Source organism: Rhineura floridana, chromosome 1 (genome assembly GCF_030035675.1).
Source record: "Rhineura floridana isolate rRhiFlo1 chromosome 1, rRhiFlo1.hap2, whole genome shotgun sequence".
NCBI classification, from domain to species: Eukaryota; Metazoa; Chordata; class Lepidosauria; order Squamata; family Rhineuridae; genus Rhineura; species Rhineura floridana.
This window is the reverse complement of record NC_084480.1, coordinates 257702573-257715341: the sequence shown is the minus strand read 5'-3', so window position 1 is coordinate 257715341 and position 12769 is coordinate 257702573. Positions and strand designations below refer to the sequence as shown.

Sequence of the window (12769 nt, the reverse complement as noted above, 5' to 3'; positions counted from 1 at the left end):
AGGAAGAGAGGTAAGGCTCCAATAGAGAGTTAGTTTTATACATAGGAAACCAATATGAGGAGGATTGGGTAGCAGCCACCAAGTCCCACATTTTAGCATGGGCAAATATTCTGTCTCTCAGCCGAGCCTTTGCACTAGCTGAGACATAAATTGGGGCAGATTCAATGCTAATCCCATAGAACGCTAAAATCCCTTTGGTCCTACTCAACCAGTTATTTTCTCCTGAATTTCGAAGTTGCTCAAGGAAGCATTTCTTTGGCAACCTAGAGTCTTCCATAGCCACTAATCTTAGCCAGTAAGAGGCAAGGGCCACATGGGCCAATGCTTCTAAGGGCTGTAACCCAGTTTCCAGTCTCATAAAGACCGTCGGGGTCCCCTTTGGTAGGGCCAGGATCCTTCGCATAAAGGCGTTTTGAAGTTTCTCTAAAGATGGTATCTTCACATAGCCACAAATCTCAGCACCATAAAGTAACATAGGGGTAAGTTTCTTTTGGAAAACCTCAATCGCGGGGGGAACTAACCTTCTGCCTTTAAATTGAAAAAAGCGGAAAAGTAGTTGCATGGAGTAAAAAGTCTTTAAGTTTGTTGCTGAAACATGGGGATTCCAGGAGAGGGGAGCAGTAAAGGTAAGACCCAGATAATGGAATTGGCATTGCTGTTGGATGGTCCTTCCGTTTAATTTCCAGACATGTTGCTTGATCTTCTTACCAAAAACCACTACAACCATTTTGGAGTAGTTAATGGAAAGCTGTTCCTTCTGACAGAAGGAACCAAGGGTGCACAGTAATCTCCTCATGCCATCTAGGGTAGTAGAAATCAGGCCCCTGTTGTTGTGTAAATTTGTATATTTGTTAGCAGAGAACGTCAACAGTCTGAAATGTGTGTGTGCCAGTGTATGCGTTTACCTAAGTAGGCAGGCTTTTACCCTGCATTGAGATCACTGGGACTTAAGACTTAGTAAAATAAGAAAAGCTACTTTATTTATAGAAATACATAGTAGATAGAGATGCATCTCTAGTTCTAACTAACTAAGTTGGAGGCACAATACCCAGGTTTGGGAGTTGCCCTCATGGCTCAGGAGAGAGAGAGCAGAAACAAAGATGTCCCCTCTCTCTCGGACAGTCAAAGAAGAGAAGAGAAGGAAAGGGCGGAAGGAGGAGGAGCAGATAAGCTTCCTTAAGATGTATCAGTCTAACGACGGAAGGAAGTCAGTCAGAGCAACGTAATCAAGCCTATCCATCTGGAGGACCCTAACTCTATCTCCCTTCTGGAACATAAACAAAAGAACAAAACAGGAGTTGCTCTTGCCCCACTTCCAACAGCCCCCTGATTAGCCAAGCCAAGCAGCTGTGAGTCTGGCTTTTAGAACACTGACAGTTAGTTCTTACTGAGCATGCCCGGGCTTATCATTGAGTTCAATGCTAAATTTCTTAAATTAATTAAAAATCAGCTAAGCATTTTTTAAACCTTTAAACTGCAGAGAGACCAGAGTATGAGGCAAGGTCAGTAATAGGATTACAGATACTCTGTGAACATGTCTGATTTTTAATTAATTTCAACAGATTATGAGAACTCTGACAGAAAAAAGTCCAAAAGGGCTCTGTTTTTTTTCTCTCTCTCTTTTTACATTTTGAACTCTCAGTTCTCTCTGACTGTTTTGTGTATCACCATGAAAATTGATAGGGTCATTAAGCAAGCGTTTCTGAGTTCAGGACTATAGGTTTTGTAAGGTTTTGTTTTGAAATGAGCTTATGGGAAGCATCAGAATGGCATGGGGGTGTTTTCAATTTTACGTTGAGGAAAGCAAAAAATCGTTGCTGGCTATTGTATACAGCCACTCTCGTGGCTCTATAATTACTGCTGTATTTTAGCTTGATCTGCACTTGCTTTTACCCTTTTTTAAATAATTGTAAGTCACTTTTAGTTTACTTTTCTGGAAAAAAGTGTCACAATACTAGTACTAATAATGATACAACTGTCCCATAAGTGTGCATATGATTGTATCTGTAAATGATGCACCTGTAGAGGCTCTTAGTAAGTAAACTCCACCAAATGTATCAGGTCAGGTTTTTTCCTTGCCCTGAAAGTTGGGTCAGCTTCGTTTTGAATAATTATATTCATGTCAGTTTCAAGTTTTGTTAGCTCTCCATTGACTAAGAGGATTATTGATGCAACTATGCACACTATTGCAAGGAAAGAGAGAAATAGAAAAATATTGTCCAGTTTGCTCACAGGCATTACTTCTGTGGAGGCATTACTTCTGTGGGGAGGAAAAAGCAAATTCATAGCAAAGGACAGAAGGGCAAGCTCCACTCTTGAACCTTAATAAACCCTGAAGAACAAGCTGGAAAGCCGTGGGAAGAGCAAATTGAATATGCACCACATCTGAAATTAATTATAATAATCTGTACTGAAAATACAAGTGAAGACAGGTGAACTCCTGGCACAGCCAATCCGTAGTAAGCTTATGAATCATCATGGGGGAAATCCATCCACTCCTACAGTCAACAAGCCTTTTTAAAAAACACATGTGCTCAGGAGGTCTGTCACTTTTATAAACATACCCAGGAAAGAGAGGAGAAGTATTTTTCTCACTAGCCTCAAATGCTGCTTGTTTCTCAGCCTTTAACACAAGTATTTAATATGTGAATATTTATATTTTGTATAGGCTCACAATGCTTTTATGTGTTAAGTCAACTATTCTGGTTCCAGATTAATTGGTTCCAGTATGACAATGGAACCAATTACCTAGGGAGGTGGTGGGCTTTCAAACACTGGAGGCATTCAAGAGGCAGCTACACAGCTACTTTTGGGTATGCTTTCAGTTGGATTCCTGCACTGACTTGATGGCTTTATAGGCCCCTTCCAGCTCTACCATTCTGTTATTCTATAACTCTGCTCATATTGTGGGATGGGGATTCATAGACTAATAGGCATGCTATACTGCTGTATACATGCTAATACTAGCAGTGATCCATGTAGTCTCAGCACCCCAACCATGAATTTTGACATAATTGGTGTTATGCCCTCATGGTGTGATGTAGGGAAAAGGAGACTGAGTCTCACAGAAAGGAAACAGCATACTGGATTTCTGCCTTGGTAATAGTCGGAGGTGGTGTGTGTGTGTGTGTGTTTGTCTTAGTGCTGTAATCATCCCTTTCTAAACTCCCTAAAACTGACTTTGTATGGGAGAAACTGGTATCCTGAAATAGAACAGGTTATATGTTTCCCTGTACAGAGAAAACAACATTTTTGTGCTAGCAACATATTTGTTAGATGGAATGTATTGTGCTGGGGGCAGGAGGGGGGATAGAATGTTACTTCAATTTCACTGAAAGACACACCTCTACTTAATGTGAGGCTTCCAGTAATAGCATCTTTTGTACCCAATTCATTGTGGTGATAATGTTGCACGTAGAACAGAATGACCAAACACAACAAACCTTTATTGGGTCATGCTTTGTTGTTAATCTGTATCTTTGTTATCTTATTTGCCACACTTGGAAAATGTTGCAAACTTTTTCTTTCAGCCCATCCAGAAAAAGCAATTCTAAAAAATTAAGTTGCATTGGAGTTTTCCAATCATGCATCAACAAAAAGAGTGCATGGTAAAATTGTTCTAAAGGGACTATGTCTTCTGGTATAGGACCCAAGAAAATGCATAAAATAGAATTAATAAATATTTTCTTTTAATGTATAACAAACAGTTGAACCAAACAATTATGTAAACTGGAAATGACCCAAAATGCTAACAGTTTGGCAGCCGTAAAGTGAAATGCATTGTGGTGGCACATGTGCATTTGCGTCCTCCTCCTCCCTTCCACAATAATCTGCACTTAAGAGGAATATTTTAAACTATGTAGCTAAGCAACAGAGGTAATTGTTGCTTTCTAGAGCTTTTGTTAGGCACTCCACCACAGCCCAAATATGCATAATTAGGTATAATGTCTATAAATCATTATTGTACACATGTGGGTAGTTAAGTGGATTGAGAGAATAGTTCAATGAATTGGACATATTCACTGAAAATGCTTTTTATTTGTTTTCGGTAGTTGATAATACTTTGAAATTATTATAACCCTTTATACTTTCTCTTAATAGCTCACTGTTGTTGAGACAAAACTTCATTTGCATTTTTAGATGATATTTAATTTATGATTTAAACCCAGAGTTGGTCTGACATGGATGCTGCAAAGAAGCAGACTTTCTTATCTTTTATTGTAACCTTGTTTATCTCATTTTTTCCCCTCTGGGAAGTAAAATGTAGACCATTCCAGTTTATGTTGAATACATCCCAACAAAAGAATGCACCCTGTAATCAGCATTATTGAAGGGGCTAGTGTTGTGGCTAAATTCTTCCCTTCATCCAAAAATGCTTTTAGTTACTATGGTAATATTTACTTGATCCTGGCAGACCAGTGTTGATTTTAGGGAGATAATTACCAGAAAGAAAGATGATGGAGATGTATTTTGGAGTGTCCTTGTCAGGGGAAAAATGTTTAGAAAAAAATTAAATGAGACACAAAGGATTTATTGTATTTCAGCATTTGACACCCCTTTCCAGTAGCCTTTACTACCTTCTGTTGCCTGCTGAGATTTCAAAGAAAAAATGTTTCTTAACACAAGATACATGTATATTTTGCAGTTCTTTAGGAAAAACAGAAATCTACTCTAATAATAATAATAATAATAATAATAATAATAAATGTTCCTCTCTTTTGATTTAATATCTTCTTTTGTCCTGTAACTACTGTGGCTGCTTGGAACATGTACACTATGGTCTGTAGAGTTCAGGTCTTCCATTAAACTATAAGTGACCCAAAGCATCCGGTTTATAAAAATTATATGCAGAATAATTAGAATTGATCAAAGAAGATTAAGGATAATGCTGTTTTTATCAACAATAACAAAGGTATTGGCTCAGCTGTAGATTACAATATTACATTTCTGTGGTGTTTTGGAAAGCATTATTTCTTCATAGCAACAAGTCAACCCCCCCTCAGTGAACAGCTGCAGGTACTTTCCCCAAACTTCAGTGTCACGATTTTGCCACTGCAATCAACCCATCCTTCCACCTTGCTTGTTTACTCTGGTCAAAAGCAGTGGAAGAGTGAGAATGGATATGGAGCTATAAAACTGCTACTCAGTATGGAGACTGTTCTTTAGTATAAAGTGCTAATAGTACCAGAACCTAGATTCAGTACAGCCTTACTCTGCCCTCACATGGTTCAGACTGCATTAAAATAAAAAGGTAAAGGTGTCCCTGCACTTGTAGTGCGAGTCGTTTCCGACTCTTAGGGTGATGTCTTGCAATGTTTACTAGGCAGACCATTTTATATGGGGTGGGATCGCCAGTTCCTTCCCCGGCCTTTCTTTACCCCCCAGCATAGGCCGAGTACTCATTTTACCAACCATGGATGGATGGAAGGCTGAGTGGAGCTTGACCCCTTTTCATTAAAAGGAAAAAGCAGTTTAACCACTGTAAATGTCATGTTGATTTTTTCATGTCTTTTGGAACCAAAGAACTGATGGTCCACTTCTTGTAAGGATGTCCCCACTGATGGCAATGAAACTAGGAGCAGCTTCGCAAATGAATTTAGCATACCAGTGTCCAAGGATTTTGTTTTATATGGTATTGCAAAACATGGACATGAAAAGTGTCTTTTCCTTGTGATATTCACATTAAAATTTATTTTTATTATTTATTTATTTTATTTATTAAATTTATATACCGCCCGACTAGCAATAGCTCTCTGGGCGGTGAACATAAAATAGCATAAAAATACAATGAATAACAAAATAATACTAAAATACAATCATCAATCCAATACAATAAACATTTTAAAAAGTAAATCAGTGTAACTTAAAATGCTTCAGACAATAGGAAGGTTTTGACCTGGCGCCGGAAGGAGAGCAGAGTCGGCGCCAGGCGTACTTCCTCAGGGAGACTGTTCCATAGTTCGGGGGCCACCACTGAGAAGGCCCTAGATCTTGTCATCACCCTCCGGGCCTCCCTGTGAGTTGGAACCCGGAGGAGGGCCTTCGTAGCAGAACGTACTGCACGGGCCGGTTCATATCGGAAGAGGCGTTCCGCAAGGTATCGTGGTCCCACACCGTATAAGGCTTTATAGGTTAATACCAACACTTTGAATCTAGCCCGGAAACATATTGGCAACCAGTGCAAGCGGGCCAGAACAGGTGTTATATGCTCGGACCGCTTGGTCCTTGTCAGCAATCTGGCCGCCGCGTTTTGCACTAGTTGTAGCTTCTGAACTGTCTTCAAAGGTAGCCCTACGTAAAGCGCATTACAGTAATCCAAACGTGAGGTTACCAGAGCATGTACCACTGATGTAAGGTCCTCTTTACTCAAATAGGGACGTAGCTGGGCTACCAACCGAAGTTGGTAAAACGCATTCCTAACCACCGAGGCTACTTGAGCCTCAAGTGAGAGGGAAGAGTCTAAAAAGACTCCCAGACTACGAACCCGCTCCTTTAGGGGGAGTGTAACCCCATCCAGGACAGGGTATATATCCACCATCCGATCAGAGAACCCGTCCACCAACAGCATCTCAGTCTTGTCTGGATTGAGCTTCAGTTTGTTAACTCTCATCCAGTCCATTGTCGCGGCCAGGCAACGGTTCAGCAAATCGACAGCCTCACCTGAAGAAGATGAAAAGGAGAAGTAGAGCTGCGTGTCATCAGCATACTGATGACAACGCACTCCAAAACTCCTGATGACCTCTCCCAACGGCTTCATGTAGATATTAAAAAGCAGGGGGGACAAAACTGACCCCTGCGGGACCCCATATTGGAGAGCCCGCGGTGTTGAGCAATGTTCCCCAAGCACTACCTTCTGGAGACGACCCGCCAAGTAGGAGCGGAACCACTGCCAAGCAGTACCTCCAACTCCCAACTCCGCCAGCCTCTCCAGAAGGATACCATGGTCGATGGTATCAAAAGCCGCTGAGAGATCAAGGAGAATCAACAGAGTTACACTCCCTCTGTCTCTTTCCCGACATAGGTCATCGTACAGGGCGACCAAGGCTGTCTCAGTGCCAAAACCCGATTGAAATGGATCTAGATAATCAGTTTCATCCAATAGCACCTGGAGCTGGCCAGCAACCACCCGTTCCAAGACCTTGCCCAGGAATGGAACATTCGCCACTGGCCTGTAGCTGTTAAAATTGTCTGGGTCCAAGGAAGGCTTTTTCAGGAGTGGTCTCACCACTGCCTCTTTCAGACAGCCCGGGACCACTCCCTCTCGTAAAGAGGCATTTATCACTTCCTTGGCCCAGCTACCTGTTCCATTCCTGCTAGTTTTTATCAGCCAGGAGGCGCAAGGATCCAGTACCGAAGTGGTTGCACGTACCTGTCCAAGCACCTTGTCCACGTCCTCGAGTTGAACCAACTGAAGCTCATCCAATAAAACAGGACAAGACTGTGCTCCGGACATCTCACTAGGATCTACTGCTATAACTTGAGAGTCTAGGTCCTGGCGGATACATGAGATCTTATTCTGGAAGTGATCGGCAAACTGATTACAGCGGGCCTCCGATGATTCCACCGCGTCCGGAGGGTTTGAATGGAGAAGCCCCCGGACAACTCGAAAGAGCTCCGCTGGGCGGCAAAGAGATGATTTAATAGTGGCAGCAAAATGATGTTTTTTAGCTGCCTTCACTGCTCCTACATAGAGCTTAGTCGAAGCACTAACCAGCGCATAATTGTATCCGTCGGGAGTTCGTCTCCATTTCCGCTCAAGCCGCCTCCTATCTTGCTTCATCGCTCTCAGCTCCGGAGTATACCATGGAGCTGTATGAGCTCTACACAGGAGAGGGCATGCAGGAGCGATCGTGTTTACAGCCCGGGTCATCTCCGTATTCCACAGAGCGACCAGGGCTTCAGCAGGAGCGCCAGTCCTATCAGCCAGAAAATCCCACAGAGCCCTTTGAAAACCTTCAGGATCCATTAGTCTCCGGGGGCGGACCATTTTAATAGGTCCCCCACCCTTACAGAGGGAAGAGGTTACTGAAAGTCTAAACTTCAGCAAGCAGTGGTCTGTCCATGACAAAGGGAGTGTTGTAAAACTCCCCACATCCAGATCACTTTCCCCATGCTCAGTAGCAAAAACAAGGTCTAGAGTGTGCCCCGATACATGTGTTGGACCACTAACATATTGAGATAGCCCCATGGCTGTCATGGAAGCCATGAAGTCCTGAGCCGCGCCAGACAAAGTGGTCTCGGCATGAATGTTGAAATCCCCCAGTACTATTAGTCTGGGGGACCTCAACAATATATCCGAGACCACTTCCGCCAGCTCAGTTAGGGAAGCCATTGGGCAGCAAGGTGGGCGGTAAACCAAAAGGATTCCCAGCCTGTCCCTCTGGCCCAACACTAGGTGCAAACACTCCAGGCCAGTAACTGAATGAACATGGTGCTTGGTGAGTGAGATGGAACTCTTATAGACGAGGGCAACCCCACCTGCCCGACCCTCAGATCTACCATGATGCTGAACCAAGTACCCCGGTGGGCAGAGCTGAGAGAGACCAACTCCTCCCTGCTCACCCACCCAGGTCTCGGTTATACATGCCAGATCGGCTGTCTCATCCACAATCAAATCGTGGACAAGGGAGGTTTTATTATATACCGATCTGGCATTTAATAACAGCAACTGGAGATCTGAGAGTTGGCTGATAGGACTACCAACGACCTTGCAGGTGTGGGAAGGACCGGAACAAGGCACAGCCACAACGTGTCTGGACCGTGTTCCCCTTACCTGGCACGTCCTTCTCACAGCGCCATACCTTCCTTTGCCCATCACTACGGTAATTGGGGCCCCCTCAAGTCTCCCCGCCTGATGGATAAAACTCTCTCTGAAGCACATAATACAACTAAAATATACAACAATTAAACGTATAAAAACAGCCATATATACAGCCATATATACAGCATACAAACATACACACTCACTCAGACATACATTCATATAATCAGGCACCCATTCATCTCAAATTGCATCAACACACCAACAAAAAAGAAAAAAAAAGAAAAAGAAAAGAAAGCAGCAGCCTCTCCTTCCCTTGGCGATGGTTTCTTCTTCCTGCAGGCACTGGGTCTCCCAGGCCACCTCAGCCAGCCAGCTTATGTATCCCTCCAAAGAGGGACAGGTGGTAAGAATCAAGTCCTGGCTGGCTGGGTACCTGGGGCCTGGTCCTGCCAGGCAGAAGTCCCTCTGGGAAGGGTGGTGGAGGTGGTGGTCCCACGGCAGCAGCAGCAGCAGCAGCAGCAGCAGCACAGCAGCAGCAAGAGCAGCAGCCTCTTCTTCCCTTGGGCGATGGTTTCTTCCTCCTGCAGGCACTGGGTAAAATACCAGCTTGAAATACACAAAAAAATCATGTGTAGAAGTAGTTGTGTGATACTCTGAGTATGAACTAAGTCAACTGAAGTCACATCTACTGCAAGGCATTCATGTTGGACTTGATGGACCTATAGTCCCCTTCCAACTCTACTATTCTATGAGCCCCAACTCCATCAGCCCCAACCACCATGACTAATTGTTAGGGATGATGGGAATTAAGAACATAAGAAGGGCCTGCTGGATCATGCCCATCTAGTCCAACATCCTGCTTTCACAGTGGACAACCAAGATGTCTATGGAAAGCCCAAAAGCAGACCTGAACACAACAGAACTCTGCCCACTTGTGATTCCTAGCAACAGGCATTCAGAAGCATACTGCCTCCAACAGTGGAATTGTAGTCCAACAACATCTGGGGGGCACCAGGTTGGGAAAGCTTGCTATACTGCAAATAGCATTTACTCAAAATGATTCTTGCTACTGTTCATAAAACAGATCTTGACCTTGAGTAAGTCTGTTCTCTCAGATCATTTAATATGACTGAAACTAATTTATAAAAAAGTGGTTTGTGAATTGTGACTAACTAGAAGGAATTTATTTCAATGTTGTGCTTCTCTCTCTCTCTCTCTCTCTCTCTCTCTGTCTAGAAGAGACTCCTATAACACCAGCAAAAGCTACCCCTGAGTTGGATGTGCCAGAAAATGATCATCAAAAGAAGGACAATTACAGTAGCTACCAGGACCTAATGACCAAATCTTTAATTAACTTTGAAAAAATAATAAAAGAGGCACCAAATCCCCCAGCGAATAATAAACTTAGTAGCAGCAAGCCCTTAAAAATAGAGAATAACAATGTTGATGAATGTTGCATGATTAACTCATTAGTAAGAAAAGACAGAATAGGTGTTTCTGATCTACAGTACTGTTCCTCTGAGGATAATGAAAGTAGTTCTGAAATTTTGGACAATGAATGGGATAGTTCATCAAATATTTCTGAGGAGATAAGTGTAAAACTTCCTTTAAATACAACATATATTGTAGGATGTAACCAGCAAGATGTCCTAAAAGTGCCAAGAGTCAAAACCGAAGAAATGGATTTTGACAGCTCTGAAGCCGTTCATGACTTGGATACAGGGCCACGAGAATCACAGGAGTCGCATGTTGAATCTTTCAGCAACAGAATTCAGAATCTATTTCCAGACAGCGAGGAAGATGAGTGTCTGTCTGAAAATACAGAAATGTCATTTGATTTGGATAAAACAAAACAGAACCTGAGTTTGCTAGAACGAGCAATAGCTCTGCAGGCAGAGCAGGGTCATGTCTTTCATAGCACCTACAAAGAACTGGACAGATTCTTGCTGGAGCATCTTGCTGGTGAAAGAAGACAAGCCAAAGTGATTGATCTATGTGGTAGACCAATGTATAACAACAAACGTAAGTCCACTTCTCTTGTTCATAGTGGATTGTATATTTGTTTCAATAGCTGGTAATTCCTTCCACCAAGAGTGGTCTGTGGAGAGGGCAGCACCGTGGACCTGGTCTCCCGACAATTTTGTCACCATTGTGCATTTAACTGGGGGGGGTGGCAGGGCAGCGGCAAGGTTGGGGCAGTGCAAGTGCAGTGGCAGAGCCATCTGGCACTCCAGCTGGTGTGTCCAAACCACCCAACCTCACCACCCCCGTCCTGCTCCCTCACTGCTTGGTACGTGCCAGCAATGCCCCTGCCCACTGACTGCTCCTGTTCCCGCCCCTCTTACATTCTATAGTGACAGTGTTTTGCATTTTAACTGGAGGTTTAGCAATACAAGTATTTCATTGAGTGCTTAAGCCATATTTAATTGTGGTCTTGCAGTTAGTGATTCTATAGATCTCTTCTCCCCATGGACTTCTATGGCAGAATGAAATGTGAATATTTATTTATTTCTATTACATCCTTCATTACCAAACAATATCAAGGCAGGTTACATAGTTAAACAGACAGACACAATCAAGTCAACCAACATAACATTAAAACAGAATGGAAAAAGACCTTTCTCCAGGCTGGTGTCAACCTGACTCCCAGAAGGATCTGTTCTCCCTGGCATATTGGAAACCATTGTTCAAATTCTGCAATCAGTTTTGCTGGTGGTCTCCATCATGTCACCAAGCAGTGGGCTGGGTCTTCACCATTTGTTCATAGTGCTCCTCTTTCTGAAAGATGCCTGATCCTTTTGATGTGGTTCAAGCCACTAAGGGAGCTGGGGAAAATAACGCTCTGTGCTTCAAATGGCATCGGAGTCATAAAGACTATTCTAGGGGTGGAGAATCTCCAGATGTTGCTGGACACTATAATTTCTGACCACTGGGTCTGATGGAAGATGAAGTCCAACAACATATGGAGGGCCACAAGTTAGCCACCTCTGGACTTTCCATTCTTTCAAGAGTGTATAAGGTTGTTTATATTGCCACACTCATACATAAACTGTGGTATAGCAGGTACAAAATAACTTGTTTGTGTGTGCTTCTGGTGTTGCTTGAAAACATACTGAGATTTAACAGAGTAAAACCTTCTGTAGAGGAAATATTACCATATAATGTTTTATGTACAGATCCAAGAACATGTAGTGTTATACATGTATAATATTATACTGCAGATTATTACTGGGTGCAATGATGTTACTATGAAATCAGTTCTCAGTTGTCAGTTGAGTCAATCACAGAGATTATGAATTTCAATGTGTTTTTACACTTTAATGCTGACTACTATAATAAACCTAGCTTAACCATGATGCCTCAGTGCACTATTTGTGTTTTGAATACCACACCCTTAGGTAATAGAGGATACTTCTGAAAAACTACCAGTACATGAAAGAATGGGTGTATTTATTTATTTATTTTGGTTTACATTTAATCATATTGTATTATGTCTCTGTATGTTAAGACAGCCTGCACAACTTGTGGGTACCAAGATCTGTAATTCTATGTGTAACAGGAGTAAGCAAACCCCTATTGGAGATAACAGGTTATGTTGAACATTTCTGGTTCCTAATTCTCTTCCCCTACACATCCCAAGCTAATTGCCCCCATAATTTCTCTGCTTTTCTGGTGACTAATGTCTTCTTGGACTCTGCTGCCATGCTTTCTTGTGTGGTATGAGCCTTGTTAAAATAATTATATGACCAGTATCTGGAAAGTCACACATTCTCTGATGCTGAGCTACCCATGCACCCCCAGGGTTTGGCCATGTCCTCCAGTGCCCGGATATTACATAGCCAGTGGATGCCATCAGACTGACCTGGAAATGGGGTGAGCACTCAAATATCCTAGTGTGACATTCTTGAGCATTAGGTGAAACCAAAGTTATTGGATAAAGATGTTGGGAATCTCCCAGATCACAGAGCTGGGTGGCCGGCCAGAAACATACAGCAAGTCTAGAGC

The 12769-nt window shown here is 42.7% G+C and overlaps 1 protein-coding gene across 1 annotated transcript in view; it reads left to right on the top strand.

The window, feature by feature from the left end:
* ST18 (ST18 C2H2C-type zinc finger transcription factor) overlaps positions 1 to 12769 on the top strand; it is a 188115-nt gene that overhangs the window by 108718 nt on the left and 66628 nt on the right. Inside the window, exon 5 of the mRNA XM_061600648.1 lies at positions 10001 to 10786. Coding sequence (XP_061456632.1) covers positions 10001 to 10786 — 786 coding nt within the window. The remainder of the gene's footprint in view (positions 1 to 10000; positions 10787 to 12769) is intronic.